Genomic DNA, 21,211 nt, shown 5'->3' with positions numbered 1-21,211 from the left:
GGTGCCCATCTCCCCGAACCCCATGTATACATAATTAAAAAATAAGATCTTTTAAAAATGTAGCCGAGGACGACCTTGAACTTCTGACTCCCCTGCCTCTAACTTCTGAGTGCTAAGGTGATAGGTATGTGCTGCCAAGTTTGCTGACTGGTGTTTCTGCTTTCTCTGGAGAGTGTGATAGAGCAGTTCAAACAGAAAATTACATACACCTCTAACCATCTGTTTCTCATCTCTATTTCTGCAGGCGATTCCCGTGTCTTCAAGGCCACAGGGCCTTGACTGCTGTCTCTCAGGGACTAGAGGCTTCTCTGCCTTGCTGGTGATGGGCCTCTGACATATCACCAGAGGAAGGGAACCCAGAGAACAGCTGTAGGGACAGGATGCGAGATGGCCTTACTTCTGGGAATCCTGCAGGAGCCGGGGTGCATTCTGGGTAGCTGGGTTCTGCTTGGTGTAGTTCAGCCAGCCGGTCACACTGTACTCCACCCAGTTAGTACCGTGGCTGTGGCCCAGGAGAAAGTGCCGTGGTTTGCTGCTGCGCAGGAGAGGACTCTGGCCTGAGGGTACATGAGGTAAAGTTCAGGTCGTCAGGGCGCAGACATAGACATAGGGCTAGAGAGTGCCACCTGGCTCTTCCAAAGCAGAAGGGTAGTCCTCCAGGCACCACCTACCTTTTTTGTCCCCTTCCTGGGGGCCGTAATAGGAGAAAAGACGATCGAGGAGAGCGTCCTCCGTGGCCCCTGGCACCAGTGCCTCCTCTTCCAGCAGCCACAGTAGTCCCCTTGCCTCATCAGCATGGGCCAGTGAGCGGACCTATGGACAAGGGTGAAGATCCAGCTCAGCCACGTGGAGCTGTGCAAAGGAGATGCTCCCTCCCAACAATACACCATTCACCACTGTAGTCACACTTGTTTGAATATGAACAGTGTGGCGCTGGCTGCTCACTACTGACACCTTGTGGAATAGATGAGCATAGAAGGGAAACTAGCTGAGAAAGAATTCTAAGAAGATTGCAGGGACTTGGGGTCCAAAGGTACTCAAGACTGAAATTTCTTCCAATCTGCACCCATATTCAGAGCTTCTCCTCAACCCTTACCTCCGCAGAGGGCACAGGAGCGAGGCCATCCCATACTGCCCTCAGTTCCCAGCAGATTCAGGACAAAGTCTATGTACAGCAGAAGCTCAAGCAAGGCTTCCTCTGTTCATTCTGAAACAGGGTCTGACTATGTGGACCAGGCTGGCCTCAGACCCATAGAGATCGATCTGGCTCTACCCCCAGAGTGTTGGGATTAAAGGTGTGCACCACCACACTCAGCTTCAAAGAAGGCTCTTAATAAATGATGGCTGTGCGGTTTGCATTGGTCCCTAGGGGAGAACCCAGAGTGCACAGATCACTGCTGGCTATAAACTCAAAGACCAACACCCTGAGGCAGGTGACTATGGAGGCAATGGCCAACAGAAGCGGAGTGGGGGAAGCATGGTGTGTCCCCATCTGAAGGGAATGACTGGCTGCCACTCAAGCAGACCACTGTCCTGGAAAAACAATAGTGAGTGTTAGTAAATTCTCTTTCTCTGTCTCTCTGTCTCTGTCTGTCTGTCTGTCTGTCTGTCTGTCTCGTGTGTGTGTGTGTGTGTGTGTGTGTGTGTGTGTGTGTGTGTGTGCGTGCGCGCAAATGCATGTGGAGGTCAGAGGTTAATGTCAGGTATCTTCCCCAACATATTGAGACAGGGTTTCTTGCTTGAACTTACCAATTTGGCTACTCTAGCTAGCCAGCTTGCTCTAGAGACCTCTGTCTTTGCCTCCTGGGTGAATTCCAATCCTCATGCTTACACAGCACGAGATTTATCCAGCAAGCTAACTCCAGGCCTCTAAGCCTCTGGTTTTTCAAGAGAAGGTAGAATTCTGCTTCCTAACCCCATGGAGACATAGTAACTAGGCCTGTGACCACATCTGGCCTGAAGTTGCGCGTGCACGCGCGTGTGTGTGTGTGTGTGTGTGTGTGTGTGTGTGTGTGTGTGTGTGTGTATCTCCCTTGTCTTCTTTATGCAGGAAGAACTGCCCATACCCCATTCTTGCTTGGCTTTTAGGGCCTGGCAGACAAGAATAATAAGGGCTATTTTCCCTCTCTTTGATCTATTGCCTGCATCTTTTCCCCATAGGAATCACAGGACTCCCAGAAGGCCAAGGGTCAGTGGGTGGTGACAGCATTCTATAGCTAGAGATGAATGACAGGAAGGAGTGACATGGTAATGGGACTAGAGACCCCCCCTCCCCAGCACCATCAAACAGCAGAAACCTAAGCGCGAGGATGACTGATCTGCAGCCTAACACACGTCTGCCCCCTGGTGCTCATGAGACACAAGGACAACTTCCTTCCATCTGAAGACAGCAAAGGCTCTGCAGGGAGGCCACCACGGGAGCCAGGTATCAGGAACAGGAAATCCATCTTCCCTGGAGAGCCCTGGCGCTTTAAGCATTTGTGCCCATGCCTGTGCTAGCCCAGCAGGGACTCAATGCAAGGCAATAAGGAGAGCCTAGAGGGAGCGCCAGCCGAAGGAGAACTCTGCTGCCCAGCATAAATACCTTTCCAAAAAAGCATAGGTACTGGGTGGTGGTGGTGCACGCCTTTAATCCCAGCACTCGGGAGGCAGAGCCCGGTGGATCTCTGTGAGTTCGAGGCCAGCCTGGTCTACAAAGCGAGATCCAAGAAAGGTACCAAAGCTACACAGAGAGACCCTGTCTCGAAAAACCAAAAAAAACAAACAAAACAAAACAAAACAAAAAAGGCACAGGTTGCAAATCCCCAATCTGAAGACAAGTACTCATTAAGCCAGCCAGTGTCCAAAGATGTGACATCTTGTTCCCAAGGTTGAGGGGTGAGGGCTGACATCCTTGTCTGCCCCCCTTGGGATATTTTAAATTTGACACTGTTTCCCTGTTTGAGGGTGCTGCTGCCTCCTCACCCAGGCCCTGATGGACTGTGGGAAGGAATGATTATATCCTCTGGATTTGGATTCTCACCCCAAAGCAGCAGACAGCAGACTTGGGGCAGATACACTGAAGGCTCAGTCGGGCTCAGGATAGGGTCTCAGCCTCGGGTAGCAAGAGAAGAGGGACATTTTTCTGGCTTGGCTGGGACTCTGAATTATGGTTTTCCACTCACTAGGCAGGGGAATGTGCCACCTTCCCAGACAGACTGAGTGCCCAAGGGTAGAGCCCTGTAGTTGTGCAGGGCATGCTATACGGGTGGGAGCCTTCTTTAGCCCACAGTGACAACTCCAGCAAGCAGCTCAGTTGGGAGGGCTCTACCAGAGGCAGATGAGTAGGAAAGAGTCGAGGCTAGCCCAGGCTTCCCTGGCATTCCTACCAGGGACTGGTGGGAGGCTTGGTCCACAACAGCCACCGAGTCATCTGTGGCCGGCTCCAAGTCATCAAACGCCAGTTCGATGTTCTCCTAGGAAGGAAGGCGTGATAGGAATACTCAAGGCTCCACGAAGGGTAGACAGCCACAGGAGCAGGCTGGGCGGGGCCTCTGGGGGCGAATCCAGTGCCTCCTCTCCACGCAGGAGCCCCCAAACTATCCCACAGGACAAACTGCTCGCTGCCTCCCAAGGTAATACTCAGTATCTTTTGACAGCTAAAATTCTCATAATCTCTTTATACTAAACTGCAGTCACACTCTGGTGTTAGTCACAGCAGTTGATTAGGCCATGCAGAATAAGCCTTCTCTCCATTTCACACAATCATCCTCAGAGCTCATGAAGACAAAGTCATATCCCTCCCTCTGGGGGTTTCTTTTAATCAAGACAAATACCCTCCTCCACAGGAGGAAGAAATCCCAGAACTCAGCGCATCCCAGAGACCTCTCCAGGGAGGGCTCAACAGCTAGCCACCACCTAAAGCCTTAGATTCTAAGAGATCTAGACAGAGATCTGGGAGAAGAGGCCCCCAGGCCCCCCTTGAGGCAGAAACTGCACTGTGGCAATTCACAGACTGAAAGGGGTGGGTGGGGGCCTAAAGAGGAAAAAGGAGACCTCCCAGGGACTCTGAATGTGCCTTCAGCTTCCTGGAGCACAGCCAAGGTCCAGGACAAAATTCCTGCTCCAGGAAACAGGGAAGGCAGACATGAGGATGGACAGAGAGCTGGGGATTAGTTTTACACATTTGTAGATGTCCTGCCCAGGATGCCTTGGCCGGAAGGTGAGGTGGAGTAGGGTTTGGGCACCCTGATGGCAGCTACCTACCTCCTTGTATCTTTCCAACTCCTGCAGGAAGGTGCGCTCATGGAACAGCCTCTGCAGCCTGTCTTGGGCATAGTTGTGGCATAGCTCCTCGAAGGAGGCTCCACGGGCTGAGCCACCCCGCTCAGGGTTCTGGAAGCCTGGTGTATCCACAATCATCATGGAACAGAGCGAGTGCTGGCTGGACTTGAGAGCCCTTAGCAGGAAGAGCCTGAGTCAGAGCTGGATGGGGCATTACCACACAGGGGGCCCCACTTCTCTGCCCCTGGCATATGGCCAACCCCTTTCCCTGCCCAGGACCCCTCACTTGGCTTATAGGGACAGTGAGTCCTCTGCTGGTGGAGGACAGCCCGCCTAAGTCACCACATAAGCACCAACCCCACTTTTACTAAAGCAGAAAGTGGGGAGCATCTGGGTTCCACTTGACACTTACCTGTTTACCAGAGAGATGAGAAGGGTAAAGAGCTCGCTGTAGAGGCCAGATGCCATGCCCTCTAAGCACTCCAGAGCACTCAGTTTGGGGCCTGTGGGGTAAGAGGAGCAGCTGTAGCGTCAGTCCTTGGGGGCTACTCCACCTGCCCAGGAATGCTCTCCACCCACATAGTCGGCTGACCTGGGGCTATCCCACCGGAAACACCTAGTCACTCTAGTAGTCCCTCCCACCCCCAGGATGGCAACGAGTCCCAGGCAAGGCCCTTCCAATCCTACTCATTAGCAAAGGAGCTCCAGGTACCTGTGCCCTCTCCCAGGCCGCTCTCCTCAGGGCCCTGACGGAAGGATGTGGAACGTTGCAGGGTACCACCTTTAAGTTGGTGCTTAAAGACAGCTGAGGAAAGCTCCTCCAGGCTGCAGCCCAGCAGGTACGCGGCTTTCTGGGCCCATTCATGGCGGGCAAACTGCTTACGTCCAGCTGAGGGGTAGAGGGGGAAAGATCTAGCATCTTAGGTTTTCCTGGGACAAGAGAAAACCTCTGTGACTTTTGGCACCCTCACCCCATAGGATGGGGGAGTTGGCATCTTCCTGACAACGCTACTTGAGCTTGACATGGGAACGGAACAGCCAGTAGCTGCCAGCTCTTCCCTTAGGGGTGGAAAGAGGAGAGAAGGTCCTAAAAGAGGCACTAACTCCACAGGCTGCCACTAGAGGGCACACAATCAGTTGCAAAAATCTCTTTAATCCAGGGGTGTACAGCTTGAGCTGGGTGAGGGCAGGGTCAGTCAGGGGATGAGGAGGCCCACCCAGCAGCAGCACTACAGCCATGTGTGCCTGCAGGGGGTTTAGCAAGAGAGAGCAACTGCACCTGTCCCTTCCCCGATACATTAAGACATCCCCCCCCATACCCTAAGGGAGACCACAGACACCTTAATGGCTCCACAGTGGGGAGGCAACTGAGCCGCAGGGGAAAGGAACAGCCCACACAGACATGTGCGCCTGAGCCAACATGGGCCTAATCACAGCAATTAGGGAACGCTAACAAGAAACAAGGTTTTTACCTTCAGCAGCTTCTGTAAGGCAAAGGACCAGCATGCAGCATGCAAAGAAAAACAGTGTGTTAGCAAACAGTCATCATCTGAGCCCGCCAGGCCCTCGGGAAGGGACTGTGGGAGGCAGGGGTTTATGAAGATGAGCAGGCAAGAAAACACGATCACATTTAGCCCTGAGATACAAAAGTGCACAGTCTCAAAGGAATGTGTTTGTGGATGTCATCACACTGACAGAGAAAGAGACACACAAAAGATGTCCTACTGTGTATGTGGGCACACACACGTACCATAAGCACGCACACTTGTGCACACACACACAAATGCATGAACACACACACACACACACACACACACACACACACCCCTGGGAAATACTAGAAACTTAGGAGAGAACGACCCTTGTGAACACTCAGAGCATTCCATCTGTTGTCACAACCGAGAAGGGTCAGAGGAAACCTGGCCTGACTCCTCAGAATACAAGAACTTCTCTCAAGACACAATCACACGACTTCACACTCTCTGCCCAACAGTCTGAAGATTTAACCCAAAGCTGGTGCTTCTTGACGCAGGTATCACCTACTGGTATCATAGAGAGCAGACACCCACACTTGTTCCTGCATGCACCCACAACCACCAATGCTTCCCAACTCGGGATAAGCAGCCTTCACGTTCTCACATCTCCAAGACAGAGCAAAAGCCAGAAATGCCATCCAGAGCCAGCACCCCCTTTCCCAAGGCTGGAGGAAAAGGGGGTGAAGAGCCGCTACAATCGTGGCCCTTCAGTGCAAGATCCAAGGAAGAGAACAGTTCTTCCAAGTCCGATTGTGCCCAGCCATCCACAAGCATGGATCCCAAGTGCAGAAGCTAAAGTCCATCCACTACCAGGTGCCTGCTGCCCCCTAGTGACCTCCACCTTGACATGCAGGAGAAAGAGCAAGCAACTACCAAACCAGTGGATTGGAAGATGGGGAAACTGGTCTCAGGAAGCCCCAGGTTCTGGATGTAAAATGGGAAGAAAAAACTGATATTCTGGAGGCTCTACTATAGCTAGCAGGTTCCTCTTCTACCCTTAACATAGGGCTTCTCCCTTAGACCAGTTCCCCATGAGAATGAGCCCAGTGCCCAGGAGCCCAGGGAAGCACCAAGACCGTCAAGCAGGTCCCTACACCCCAAGGTACACCAAGGTCAGTTACCGGCTTCCTCCTCAATGGGCTCTATCAGGAAGGGAATGAGAAGGACAGTCACTCCGGGCGCCGCTCTGAGGGAGTACCTTCCATCCCTCAGTCCCACACCCCAGCCACCCACTCACGGCTCACTGTGGTCTGTCTTGACTGCTAAGGCCAAGCCTCAGGCAATCATGGGCAGAGATGTTTCTCTAGCCTTCTGCTCCGATGTGGAGGACTGAGACAGGGTACAAGCCAAAGTATGCATGGAGCAGGAGAAGGTTGTCTGGTAACAGCTGAGTGTGTGGGACAAGAACAAACCACACGGTGCGTAGGGACCTCCGAGGCATTCTGGGTAACAGGACAGGCTGCCCCTTACCTTTGGTAGCTCCAGCAGCCCCCAGGTGGTAGATGGAAGCCAGGATAAGCCAGCAGGCCTTCTGTTCCTCGGGGGAGATGGCCAGCACCTTCATGGCCGTCTGTAGCTTACTGAATTGCTGAGCAGCTTTCTGTTTCTCCTCCGGCTGGAGGGCAGACAGGGGTGCTGCCTCTGAACCTCTGGTGCTTCCCTTCCAGCCTGCCCCACACCCCTGGACCCTCTGGGAATGCACGGCCATGCTAGAACCAGCCATGGGGAACCACCTGCCAATGGAGGCTTCCAGCCCCAGAGCCACCAACTCAGTCCCCACAACCCGGCTCTCACCTTGGCCAATGGCACAATTCCAAACACATTGTTCTCTGCCAAGTGGTTCAGGTGGAGCTCTGTCCTAGGGGTACAAAGGAGGCATCAGCATGAGGTTTGGTCCCCGGGCCGAGGCCTTGCCCCTCTCAGGGGGGTGACAACTAATTAAAGCTTCCAGACTACATGGACTATCTGCCCATCACCCCAATCACCCAGCCAGATCTGCCACCTTTCCTAACTGGAGTGGATGCCTCAGCAGGTCACCAGCCTCCCTAGGAGAAAGGGTATAGTCGGAACCCTGGGAAGGAGCTGGGAGCCTGCCTGAAGGGCACATCTAGCCAGGCCAGACTGTGCCGCTGCTGGGAAAGGAGAGGAAGAGGATCCTGGAGCTACCCGCTTGACCCTGAGCAGGGAGCCAGTCTGGAGGCATGTATGGAAGAACACAGTAGGGACATCCAATGGGGGGCGGGGCTGAGGGCCAGCTGGAGGGTACTGGAGGAGGCTTGGCTTCCAGAGCAGCTCAGCTTACAGCAGCCGTGAAACTGCACACAAGCCACACCACCTTCGTCCAGGTGAACTTCTTCCCCAGACCAGACATCACTGAACACTGAGGAGCCAGTGGTGTCCCTTTCATACAGCATGACCCCAAGATTTAGGGACAAGCGATTCCTAAATGGCAAGACCTGAGTCCCTATCATCTCGCCATCCCGAGGACCCAGGTTGGAGCCAGAACACAGCAGGTAATGGACACAGGGCACAGTGGGCCGGAAGGCCCAAAATCCTAGCAGTGGGCTGGAGTCCAGAGTCCCACTGGAACACCCCCTCCCATCTCACCTGAGGGCGCTATCACCACAGGCCAGCAAGTAGTAGAAGACATTGAAAGTGGCCTCGCTGGCTGGGCGTCGGGCCACACGCAGCTTCTCCAGGAGCATCGTCTGTGGCAGAGCGTGAATGAGGAAGACAGTCACACTCCACCTACGCCTCAGCAGGAGGAGCCAGGCCCTGGTCCTCCAAGCCACAGAACCATCAGAGCAGCCTATTCCCAACCACTTCACTCCAAGACCAGAAAAGGTAGAAACCAGAGCCAGGCTAAAGGGGAAAGTCCCAAACTCCTGGAACGGGGGTAGGGGTGGGCACCGCCGTGGCCAGCCACCCAGGGACCAGCCTTCTTTGGGTGATAGCCACTTACGGCAGAAAATTTCATTTAGGGGACGGCAAGATGGCTTAGCAGACAAAAATGCTTGCCACCAAGCCTAACTAACAACCTGGGTTCAATCCCCAGGACCACATGATGGAAAGAGATGACTGACTGCAGCAAGTTGCTCTCTGACCTTCATACATGTACCATGGCATGTATATGTATGTGCAGATACACACATACACACAAGTAAATGAATAAATGTAATCTTTTAAAAAGAAAAGATTGTATTCAGCATGGTAAAGGTTGGTGTGCCTGGGCCTTCCTTTATTGCCAAGTGTGGAACACTAGCCTGAGAGAAGTCCTAAGTCTCAGAAAGTCGGCAGAGAGGGGTGGGGTTCCCAGCAGTAGGGTGGGGAGGGGGAAAGGAGATGGGCAGGAGGTCTGGAGGGCAGAATCAGGTCAGCACAGACCAGCCTTGCCTATGCTGTCATGGGCCTCCGTTTCACCAGGGTGGACTTCCAGGTTAATGAGGCCCTGGGGAGGCTGACTCCTAGGGCATGGAACCAGGGGTTCCATTTTTCTTTGCTCGCTAGGCCCGAGCATGGCCCTTACCTGAATGGAGGCGGAGGCCACCTGGCCAGCTTGGTCAAAGTCCAGGGAGAGAATCTGGGAGAAGCGGGTGGCACTGCCGTTCATGACAGTAGGGCTGTTCCCAAAGGCTTCCAGGAGGGTGTACAGAGCCTGCCATTTCTCCACTGCAAGCACAGGCCCGGGGGCCATCAGGAAAACCAGGGACACTCACCCTCAAGCCAGGGGCTGCAGGATGCCCCAGACAACAACTGCTCAGGGATTGGGGTAAGTGAGTTGGGGGGGGGGGGGGAGATAAGGAACCCGGGGATAAAAGAGCCAGCATCTAGGAGGGTCCTTCTCCTTTCCCACAGCCCTGCCCCACCCGTCTGTTTTTCCCGCTGCCCATGCCTCACCAGAAAACACCTTGCTCCCGCTGGTGCCAGCAATGGTGGCCAGATACTGCACCAGATGCTGGAAGCTGGTGGTCTTGCCACTGCCGCTGCTACCCAGGAGGACAATGGACTGGTCCTGGCGGCTCATCAACATCGCCCTGTATGCAGTTTGGGCCACGGCATAGATGTGGGGTGCCATGTCCTCCCGCCGACACCCCTTGAACATGTGCATCACCTTGAACAGGAAAGGCACAACGTGAGGGGGGTGGGCTTTTAGAGCAGGGCCCACCTGGCCTCACTGCTGGGGTTTGCATATCTCTGTACTGCCATTCCACAGATGCCCAGGCATTTTGAGGGCAAGGCCATGCATGGAAAAGCAGATATCCACCAACTCTATTAAGGACTGCAGGATATCCTTCTGTCCCCCACCCTCTGACTCCTCTTCCCAAGGTCAACTATGAGAGTGGGCAGGAAGCCAGTGGACACCAAAGAGGAGGAGTAGAAAGCCAGAACTGGTAGGGTGCGGGCGGGTGGGTCCACAGGAAGGCACACCTTCTCTGAATACACAGCAGGGGCCCCTCGGGGGCTGAGGACGAGCAAGCTAGGGCCAGCATAGGTGTGTAGCAGGCTAGCCCCATAGCGCTGGCGCAGCGTGTGCAGGACGCTGGACTCGTTGAGGTACACCAGTGAGGCTAGATCTTCTAGACGGTCACAGGAGGGAGCATTCGCCTGGGAAGACAGACAGCGAAGACTCAGATCCCATCTCCGTCACAGGGGACAGGCTTGCCCTGCCTGGGTCCTCCCTTGCCAGCAGCTTCCTTCCAACCTTCTCTATATCGTCTTCATCCACATCCAGGATGGCTCCATCATGGTCTAGCTTCACACGCACCTTCCCCTCAGGTAGGCTGAGCTCCTCCGACTTGAGCTGGCTGGCTGCAGAGCAGGGACAGTTGGACTTGGGCCTGGGAAAGCCCTGCTATTCTACTTAGACCTCCTTGGTCCTGCCTTCCTCCCCTCTGGCTCGTCAGCCTCTCCTTGCTCACTCCAGCCCTTACCAGAAGTAGAGGCATTCCCCATACCAGGCCTGAGCCACGTCTTAGCATCTATGCCCAACCTCCAGAGACTCACCTAAGGAGAATCCATCCTTATGGACCAGCCACACCTTCTCCGTCTCATACCAGGCCTCTTCGGCTGCAATCTGCTCTTCCGTCTTGGCCTATCAGAGGGAGGGGAGGAATAAACAGACATTGCATTAAAACAGAGAGAGACAAAGACAGCAGGAATGAGGAGTCAGGGAGGAGAGAGGGCTTCAAGCTGAGCCACTGGGCAAGTGGGAAAGCCAGGTGGGAGCCACAGGACACAGGGCCTGGGGTTGGGAGTGAGAGGTCAGGAAAGGAGGGTAGGGCACCGGCAGTGCTGAGGACAGAGACAAGGAGATTAGGGATTATACCAACTGTGAGGGTCCAGGGACACCGTGGCCCCAGCAAGTCACCAGGCTCCTCCTCCAGCTGCTCTATCCCTTCCTCCCTGTGAGCCTTGAGATCTGCACCCTGACTCAAGCCCTGAACTCTGGGCCACAGTCATGGGTTCTTTCATAACAAAAGACAGGCCTCTTCCCCTAAGGTGGGAAGAGCCATTTCCTGCATCCTAGGATTCTGCCTTAAGGAATGATAAGAGGCCCCGGGCTCTAGCCTGAAGATGCTCTATGTGGGCAAGGGGGTAATGCCCTTCTCCTCCAAGTCACAGTCTACAAAGGCCCCTACTTGGAAGATGGTAGCTGCACAAACCTAGTAGGCATATTAATGCCACATGAGGGCACAGGGCTGCATGGGCTTGGAGACAGCACTGATTTATCAAACATGGGGTGCATGGAAAGGGTAGGAAAGGTCCCCGGAGATGACCAATCAAAATAAGCATTTATAAGCCCTGTCGGAGCGGGGCTATCAGATCCGACGCCCTCTGATAAGAACACTTGAGCTGGGAGGCACCAGAGAACTGGGACAAGCGAGGGGCCTGGCCGCCATGGTTATCAGGCCCCTTGGCAGCACGTGGGCGAAATGCCAGCCAAGTGATGGCATCTTGAGGGAGGCTGGCCACCCCAGCAGACCAGGCCTCAGGCTTGCACCGGCTCCAACGCTGTCCCCAGCTGGCACCCCTCCCCCCATTCTTGCTCCAGGTGTGCCCCATTCTCATGAGAGCCAAAACTGAGGCAGAGACACCACCCTGTGGAACTGAACCCTGGGTGAGAGATCAGAAAATGGCAAGAACAGGTAAGCATGGTACTGTCCAGTCTTCGGCACATTTTTAGGTTTGGAAAGGAGGGAGAATAAAGCTGTCAACGTTTTGATTTGTCAAAGTGAGAAAAATTTTAAAATACTGGATTTTTATTTTTTAATATTTGAAGGACTGAGCTGGGAGTGTCGGCTCACACCTTTGATCCCAGCACTCGGGAGGCAGAGGCAGGGGGATCTCTGAGTTCAAGGCCAGCCTGGTCTACAGAGTAAGTTCTAGAACATCCAGGACTACAAAGAGAGATTCTGTCTCAAAAATAAATCACCAGTATTTTGTTTTTTTCAGATCACACGAACCAGCTGAAACTTTTCTCTTGCATGAGCACATTCTATGGCCAAGTGTTAGAGTGATGTCAAAGGTCATGGCCTGCCACTAGCTTTGTTAGAGATCATCTGAGAACAAATTTCTCATGCTGACCATGAGGTGGAGACAGAGACCATCTCATCTTCAGGCTGGGGCTAAGGGGAGGAAGAAGGGTCTTCCGGGTTTTTCCTTATCCAGAGTGACCTGGACTCCAGTGGCTGAGAAGCTCATGAGGCAAAGCTGGGGCCATGATGCTCCCCGACAGCCACAGCTGCACCATCTCAGCTCCCCTGGGTCCCCTACTAGAGTGGGAACCAGGAGGGAAAGAGGCCTTACACTCCAGCAGGAGGCCCGAGCACAGACGCCAGCCCAGGTGTAAGGTGGGGGTGGTGGGTTGTCACTGGAGAAAGCAGAGAGCTCCTGGGTGGGGCAGGAGCACCCTACCTGGCTGTGGGCAGGAGAGGCGGCCTCGGGGTCCAGCTGCCAGCAGCGAGCAAAGAGAGAAAGAGAGACAAAGGTGAAGAAGGTGGGGACCACGGCAGGTCCCCAAGAGACACCCCTGGACCAGTGAGCCAGCACTCTGTTCAAGATACAGCGTGGAGGTCAAGAGTACTTGCCCGGGATGTGGGCGCTGGCCAGGCAAGAGAGGCCAGACCACAGCGGGGTGGTTGGAGGTCCTTGTTATCATCAGACCTTACAGAGGAAAGGCTCCTGTGGGTCACTCCTCGTGGTACATAGGCATCTGTCACTCCGCCTCTAGTCAGTCTCTCCTGGACTGGCTATTCAGCCCACCCTGAATTAATCTCCCTCTTCCACGCCCTTGGCAGGCCAGGCCACCTCCCAACACTGAAGGCCTGGGCCCCCTGGAATCCTCCTGATTTTTTTCCCAGGGCACCAGCTTCCCTATGGCTACCAGGCACCAAGAGAAGGCGGTCCCTCCTCTCTAAACACATGCCCACGGGGTGTCTCTCCCCACGCTAAGGGCTACATTTCAGAGATAACACAAGGACACCTACAGCCTAAATCTAAGACGCCTTCCTTGAGCCCCTATGGCACCATGTTCTACTCCTGGGCAGGTACACCGACCACATGGCAAGCAGAGGCATAACTCCACCCAGCTCCAACCTTAGGGCTACCTGCCAACCGCCCAACCCTCAAGCCAGCCTTGACCTCTACGTTACAGTCATGTTACTTAAAACCCTCAAAAGCCTTTCTGGGAGAAATGGGAGCCAGGCAAGCTCTGGATGTTGCCTGTCAGAAGTGAGAAGGGCTAATATCCCCACATGGGTCAAGACACTAGGCACCAAAGTGGGAAACACTGACTCCTGCCTTGTCACATACCAGGTCCTAACCCCAATGAGTGTCCTCCAAGTGGGAGAGCTGGGCTAGAGAAGGGGACTAGGTCCCCAGCTATGAACGGCCCCTCCATGGTCATGGCCCTGGGCTGTCTGGAGTATCAATACTCTACAGAGTTCAGCTTTCCAGAGCCATTGTGAGGTTTCATGGACAGCCACAGGGTTCCCTTCTATCATCACACACACACACACACACACACACACACACACACACACACAGAGTTCAGCCACCAGCCTTGGGAAGAAGCGGGCCGGGGATTGGGAACCCACACACGAGAGGTGGCATTACAGAAGCTGTGAAGATCCTCTCAAGTCGCTGATGTGCCTCCTCTGCGGGACTCAGCCGGACCTCAGGGTCAGCTCCTGTCTAAAGGTTAAACCACTATTAGTTCTGGCTCAGGGGACAGCAGGAGGCACCACATGCCAAGCTCTCAGCCCAGGGAGCCACTGAGACCCAATGCAGAGCGGAGCAGCATCCGGGAGACAAGCTGAGTGCTAACTTGAGTTGTGGAACTATACAAAACAAAAAACGGAAGAGGTAGATGCCCGAGAGGGCTGGGGTTTTGTCTTCCTACTTCCCTAACCATTGTGAGCTCTAAATGACCTGCTACCCCCATTCACTCCTGTCCCAGGATGTACAAGAGATGAACTCCAGGTCAAGACATGTCTCAGCGCCCAACTCCACCCTCATGCACGGAGAAGAGACAGAGAGCCGGAGGGAGAGGCAAGAGCACTGGACAGGCACATGATACTCCCTGGCTACTTACAGGTTCCCCGAGGGACTAAAGTTCAGCTCCTACCCTGATCATCAGACCAGAAAGGCCCTGCCAACTCTTCCCTAGGGGCCAGGAACACACTGCCCTGACAGAGCATGCCAGGAGGATGGGGAAGGGCAGCAGCTGGCTTTCCTGTACATCCTGTAATACCCAGGAAGAATGGGGGCAAGGCCACTTCCAGGAAAGATGGCTACCAAGAGGAAGCACCCAGTGAGTGCCTCAAGGTCCCTCAGGCCGCCTCCTGGCATCCACCTCATTCCTCTCCTTCTTGCTACAAGAAACCTAAGAAAGCTCAGGGAAGCAGGATGAAAGTTAATGTCTATCCCTCAACACATAGCCTGTGAGACCTCAGCAGGACCCACAAGGTGGAGGAGCTTGAAAAGAACTGTCTCTAATTCAAGACCAGCTAAGGGGCCATCACCTGTGAAGGTGCAGTAGTACAGAGACAGAGGGGTTCATTCTGCCTACCTGACACCCAGGTACGGGGCTTCCCCAGAGTCCTGCGGCCAGAGTGGGTAATCTGGCCAGGCCTGAAGAAAGCAGCGATGGCATTAAGAAATGTCATCAGTATCACTGACCGTCCTACCATTTGTGGGTGACGGGTGCCAGGGAGCAATAAATAACCTGTGTCATATGTAATCGGCACAGCCACCCTCCAAAGCAAGTATTACACCTTGTCTGTAAGTCAAAAATCCAAAGAGTTCCCCAAACAGAAGATTTTTCTTAATTATTTTGGTGGCAAAACTGTTGATCGTTTTCCCTTGGGTAGTGAGAACACTCATGGGTTTGCTTTGGCAAGAATCATGAGTTTGTTTGCAGGTGGCTGCTTGTATGTATACCATAAAACATTCCAAAATATAAAAATGACTCATTCCCAGTACTTAAGACTTCACAGAAGGGACTAAGGGCCCACATTATAGCTCCCCAATTGACAGACAGGCTCTCAGCAGTGGGCCTTGCTGAAGTCTCACAGAAGTGTGGCTGTGGTTATGAGCCTGGACCACCTGACTTAAGAACACTGTTTCTCCCTTGCACTCATCTGCTGAGAAGCCGATCTTTAGCTTTGGATATGGTGCCTCAAGCTGGCTTTGTATAGCTAGAGACCAGGTCTTGACTCTCATGGAAAGGCCTGCGGCATGCCGGTTAGCGGTTCTCATCTCTCAGCACCCGGCCAGAGCCCAGGCCATCATTCATTCTAGCACAGGGTTAATGAAAGTCATGCAGCCCCTGCCATGGGTGGGCACGTAACCCTGGACCAGCCTGGATCACGCGAGGCTCCTTCGGGCTTAAGGAAGCCACCATGAGGGTGCTCAGCCCTCAAGCAAGAGTGGTGAGGGACATGGGAGGTTAGTGGCACACTTGGGTACCTCCTGCCGCACACCCGAGGCTGGTGACTTGGCCTGCTGCTCTCCGGAGACGTTTGACTTCGGGCCAGCCGAATTTGGATTAGCCAGCTCTTGTGCCGGGGCTGGGGAGCACTGCTTATCTGGGGTTCCAGGCTTGGTTGGGGATCCTGCTTTCTTCGGGGCATCCACCGTGTCTGGGGAGCCTGGTTTTCCAGAGGAGCCTGGCTCCTGGCTGAGGGCCTTCTCTCCTCTTCCAGGAGGCTGCTTGCTGCGGGACTTGTGGTCCTTGCCTCGGCCCCGGGACATCAGACTGCGCAGGCCCACAGAGAGCTCATCCTTGACTGCCTCCTTCTTCGCCTCAGGCTTTGGTGGAGCCGGAGGAGGAGGCGGCGGGGGTGGGGGCTTGGGACTAGAGGCTGCCTTTTCTCCCTTCTTGCCTCGAGGTGGGTGCTCAGGGGACTTGGCTCCTCGGCCTGGAGGCTCTTTAGCATTCCCAGGCTCCTCACCAGGCAGTACCTTGCTCACCACCTTCCTCACCGCATTCGCTACCCGCTTCCGGGACAGACCTTGGGCCTCTTCATTTGGGCCTTCGGCTGAGGCGGCCCCCAGGCCATTCATAGTGAGCGAGGGTTCAGGGCTCTTTGCTGTCTGGGCAGTCTCTGAGGGTACCGGGCTGGCGGCAGGCTGAGGACCTCTGCTCTCTTTAGTCCTGCCCTCTGGCTACAGTCACATAAACACAGGTAGACATGAGTAGCCACCCCACGTCCCTACCCATCTCATGCACACAGGGGACGAGGGGGTGCAGCCTCGGGCCTCAAGACCGATCTTCCATTCACCCACGGAACAACACACAGATCCACGCGCCCCCCTCACACACAGTACTCCTCTCTCCACCCTCTAGAGTCTAGACATGTAGACAGAACAACCGCATTGAAAAGTTTGCCTTCTCTTTCTCACAAACCATCCCACTGCCCACCCCCTGAAGGTGTGAAGGGCACTGGAGACACCAACACAAAGGCCCCCAAAGCCCCCATGAGCACTCTAGAATTGCTGTCTTTTTTCAGGGTCACAGCTGACACTCAGCAGAGCTGGAAGGTGAGGAGGTCGGGAAGGCAGCTCCCAGCACCAGCCTTAGGCCCCTATCTCCACGGGGCTTGCTGCCTTGGTCACTCCTCCTTCATTCCCTAGGCCATCAGACCCACAGCCTGACCATCCTGGAGAAAGGACTTGCCGAGGTACTCCTCTTGAGTCAAGCCCCCCGCCGCCGTGCACCTCCCCTCCTCCCGGTGTGTAGCCACGGTCTCCCCTTCACCTCCGCTCTGAGAGCTGCCGAGCCCCAGCCTCTGGGCACCCAGGAGTCGCTTGGTGTATGTTGGCATTCTCCATCTAGAGAACCCACCTCCTCCCTGACACTCTGCCAGGAACTGTCTGAGGCGGCCACTAGGAAGGCCACACTGGCTAACGGCAGGGCAGAGTTTCCTGCAAAGCTAGCCACACTGCCTGGGAAGAATTCAGGTCATTTCGGGGGCTGACCAGTGATGTGCTACTCACTGACTTGTAGCTCAGTCCTCGATCCCCCGAGCAATGTGATTTTAGATCACACTGCTGTGAAGGTCTAGCTGCCACGCCTGTTTACAGGCTCACAGATGATAGACCTGCCACATGCTGAGGGCACCTCACCTCCTGAGCACGGCTGAGCCGAGGGCCTTAGTCCAGGTCTCTGCTCTAGGGAGGCTCTGCTGCAGGGGTGAAGAGGGAGGGCTGGACGGTGGCTCTTCTAAAGCTTCTCAGGCCAAGAGTATTCAGTGGCATGCCAGGGTACTGTGGAACTGGCCATAGCGCCAACTGCCAGGTCTTTCTTTCTCTCTGCCGATTTCTGGCTCCCCTCCCCTCCCCCACGGGTGAAGAGGACGACATGATGGTAATTGCTAACACATACATAGTGCTTTGCCTGCTAGACTCTCCTAAGTACATGCTATTTTTGAAGAAAGAAAGGAAGTCCCATGCCTGGCTAATCAAATCATCCAAGGAAGACAGGGACAGCTAGGACAGCTACTATTTGGGGTAAGGAAGCATGGTTTCGTGCCGCAGTTTGCCCGCCCTGGCAAGGACTACATCCTCTCTTGGACACACATCTGGCCCACTCACTGCTCAGATGTCTTCCCTCTCACCCTGTAAAAGTCCAGCTTTATTCGGGGTCTCTGTCCCAAGGTGGCAGGGGACATTGGGCAGCCATGGGCAGCCTCCAGGTTGTGCACAGAGCAGCTGAGGGGGTGGGGTGGGGTGGGGTGGACGCAGCGGCAGCAGCTGCAGTGAATCCCTCGGCGCCCTTGTCCTGGGCCACCCGGCGCAGTGAAGAGTCCCAACAGCTGAGCCCTCATTTGGTGGGTGCTCGCTGATCTGAGAGTTTACCCACCTGAGCACCGCCGCCCCAAAGGGTCCGAGAAACGACCTGAAGGAAGGTAACTAAAGGGGGCTGAGGGGAAGACGGAGGGGGGCCCCAAAGCACCTTGGCTTACCCCCACTTAATACACCACAAGTACAGCCACACACACTACACTTTCCACCATTACTGACATTCCCTTTAACCACACCAGCAACACTGGAAGTGATAAGGCCAATCCACCAGACACATGTGCACACACCCACACTTGTGTACATGTGCACACACGCATACACACATGTACATGCCCCACCCCCCACCCCCACACCCCAGATCTCAGGGAAGCACTTACAGCCCCTTCCTCTTTGCCAGGAGGGCCAGGTTTGGGCAGAGTTTTGTCCTCCTCTTTAACCTGAGGGAGCAGACAGAGAATTCACTGGCAGGTCCAAGCTGGGAGACCTGACACCAGCATGAAAAGATCTAGGGGTCTTTCTCTCCCCGAGAACCAGAGCAGTGCTGGCCGTGGGGGGCTGAGGAAGGCATCTCTTCATTTGTAATTGAAACCGTCCAGAGACAGTGTTTTAAGAACCAAGAGTCTCCGTGGAAGTAAACCCCAAGGATGCTGGGGGCTCAGTAGCCAGCCCACCGGGGCTGTCAGAAGTCCACATCATGGCCTCAGGGTCACAAAATTACCAGCCATGGAGATGGGGGAAGGAACCCCAAGGTAAAGTAAGATATGGAGGAGAGAGATACCCCTGACTGGGGTGTGGGTCTGGGCTACAGCAGGAGCTGGTAGCCTGAGTCAGACAGGAGGGGCAGAGTCAGGGAAAGAGCAGACGCCATAGCTGTCTGGGGAAGGTTCTTCCCCTTCAGAGACTGGCTGGGAAGGAACTCCAAGGGGGTAGTCCCCAGGTCAGAAAGCCTGCTCTTCTAGGACCTCTCAGTATCTCTCCCTCCTAAAGCCCAGCAGGCCCAGGAGATTTAATGGGTCTTCCTTCCCTAGGCAGCTCTGTCCCTAAGCCCACAGTAGGGGAGAGAGAGAGGCACCCAGGAAGAAGCCCGATCTCTAACGGAAGATATTCTTAGCAACATCCAGAATCAATTATCCAATAGCAAAGTGATGCTGTCCATTTTCACCCAGGATCTGTGGTCAATTTTGAGCTCCAATTAGCAGTGCCTGGACACTGTCCAGCAGGATGACCACTGCAGTATTGAAGCTGCATCTTGTCCACGAAGCATATTCAGTGGGTCCCGGGTTCAGTTAGTTCTCACAGACATGGACAGAGGGAAGATGGCAAATACTCACAGAGAAAACCTTTCTACTTCAGGAACTGGGGTCTGTGCGGAGAAGGGGAAGGGCTGGATAGAGAGGATATATGCAGGGTGGCCAGGTCTGTACATGCTGCCCTCCTCACCAAGGGCCATCACCCCTCCCCACAGGGATCACACCATGCATTAGCCCCTAGGCACACAGGTTAGAGGACAGCAGTGTCCCCAAACCACACAGACACTTTCAATGGTGCACACAGTGCTGTTAGCTTGGCTTCAGATATGGCCCAGATTCTAAGTTCACTCTGAAACCCTCACCAGCTCCAAATCTGTCCTTTCTCCAGCAGCTTCTGTTTGGGGTCCCAAACGGCTGTCCAAGGTGAGGCATTGGGAACACTGGTTGCCCCCCAAAGTGTCTGAGACACTGGGCTCAGGTCTGAGCTCAGCTCTGGATTTAGCCTCAGGCTGACTCACGCCCCCTTCCCCTCCCTAAAGGTTCTGGCTGCTGTAGGTCATTGTCCAGCCAGAGACTGTGCATACGCACAAAGGCATGCCCAAGTCTGCCACAGCCTGGATTACTCTCTGGACCCAGATGCCAACTGGCCTGATTCCCTCTCTCCCAGCTCCTTTCTTCTTCTGCCCACCTCAGCCCCCAGACTCAGAGAATCTGAGCTCCAAAGGCATCAGGGCTGAGCCTTTCCCAGAACCCCGCAGTCCCAGGGCTGAGTCTGAGCCACAGGCTGTAGAAGGGTGTGGAGCGATGAACTCGGAGGGCACCAGTGGTACAAAAGTCAGCTCAGCTTACTAGAGATGGGGCTTAGGAAAGTGACTCAGCACAGAAGCTCATCAAGGCAGAAAGGGCTCCCCAAAGCCACTGGTGACTCTCGGCACCCCCAAATGCACACACATGCTCCAGTCCGTCTCTAGCTTCACCATGCCAAGCACATAAGAGAACCAAGATTTTGAAATCCAACTTCCCTTTTGTTCCCAGAAGGCAAATCGTGATGAGAAGGCCATAGTGCTGAAGGCGGCCTGCACCCTGAGTCAGAGAAGAAACAGGGGCAGGGCCTCTCAGGGACTCCGCGTCTTCCTAAAGGCCAGGACCCGCTGGGACAACTGCTGTGGGTAACAGGAGGAAAGGAAGACAGACGGGAGGTGTGACTCAGGTCACATTCCTCTGAGAGAGGAATAAACTGTTGACGAAAACAAAAGCAAGGTGGATATAGAATAGAGAACTTCTGGGAGGCTGTACGTCCTCCAATAACCCACTTCACCCCTCTGGGCCTGCCTGGGGCTAGCCTGGTCTAGATAACGGATAAAGTCAGTTCCAGATCCAGCACTGTAGGAGTCAGCGAGAGCCCCCAAGCCTTTGATTCTCCAGGAGGCAGACCTCTTTTCCCTTCACCTGCAGCTCAGGCCGCCTCCCAGGAATGAGAGGTCTGCAGATGGCAAAGCTTTCCCATCTGCTGGTCCTCCTGACCCTCAGCGCCAGAGTCTGCCCTTGCCCAGGGGAGGCTTCACCAAAGAATCACTTCGACTCTATGCAACTGGAGATCTGATTTGTTCCCATAACTGACTGTGGTAAATAAATAGTTAGAAATTAGTTTTGTTTTGAAATGCTAGGGATGGAACCTAGGGCCTCACACATACTAGGCAAGGGCTCCTCCTGTGAGCTATGCCCTAGCTCTCAATTATTATTATTATTATTATTATTATTATTATTATTATTATTATTATTTGTGGTGGGGCTTCAAGACAGGGTTTCTCTGTGTAGCCCTGGCTGTCCTGGAACTCACTATGTAGACCAGGCTAG

The 21,211-nt window shown here is 54.4% G+C and overlaps 1 protein-coding gene across 5 annotated transcripts in view; it reads right to left on the bottom strand.

The window, feature by feature from the left end:
- The window catches only part of Myo18a (myosin XVIIIA), a 106,814-nt gene that overhangs the window by 36,737 nt on the left and 48,866 nt on the right, over positions 1 to 21,211 (bottom strand). For 3 of the 5 annotated variants that reach the window (XM_059271263.1, XM_059271264.1, XM_059271265.1), the window contains 14 exons: positions 10,803 to 10,890; positions 10,501 to 10,607; positions 10,227 to 10,403; positions 9,696 to 9,909; positions 9,325 to 9,467; positions 8,406 to 8,506; positions 7,593 to 7,656; positions 7,269 to 7,413; positions 4,976 to 5,152; positions 4,676 to 4,766; positions 4,246 to 4,438; positions 3,369 to 3,455; positions 672 to 813; positions 398 to 557 (listed from right to left, as the gene is read on the bottom strand). In XM_059271263.1, coding sequence (XP_059127246.1) covers positions 398 to 557; positions 672 to 813; positions 3,369 to 3,455; positions 4,246 to 4,438; positions 4,676 to 4,766; positions 4,976 to 5,152; positions 7,269 to 7,413; positions 7,593 to 7,656; positions 8,406 to 8,506; positions 9,325 to 9,467; positions 9,696 to 9,909; positions 10,227 to 10,403; positions 10,501 to 10,607; positions 10,803 to 10,890 — 1,889 coding nt within the window. Of the gene's footprint in view, positions 1 to 397; positions 558 to 671; positions 814 to 3,368; positions 3,456 to 4,245; positions 4,439 to 4,675; positions 4,767 to 4,975; positions 5,153 to 7,268; positions 7,414 to 7,592; positions 7,657 to 8,405; positions 8,507 to 9,324; positions 9,468 to 9,695; positions 9,910 to 10,226; positions 10,404 to 10,500; positions 10,608 to 10,802; positions 10,891 to 12,713; positions 12,820 to 21,211 lie in introns of those variants that run through there. The other 2 variants (XM_059271266.1, XM_059271267.1) reach the window with 2 other exon arrangements.

Source organism: Peromyscus eremicus, chromosome 8a (assembly GCF_949786415.1).
Source record: "Peromyscus eremicus chromosome 8a, PerEre_H2_v1, whole genome shotgun sequence".
In the NCBI taxonomy this organism is placed as follows: Eukaryota; Metazoa; Chordata; class Mammalia; order Rodentia; family Cricetidae; genus Peromyscus; species Peromyscus eremicus.
Note: the sequence above shows the minus strand (reverse complement) of the source record. Positions and strands in the feature narration are given on the sequence as shown.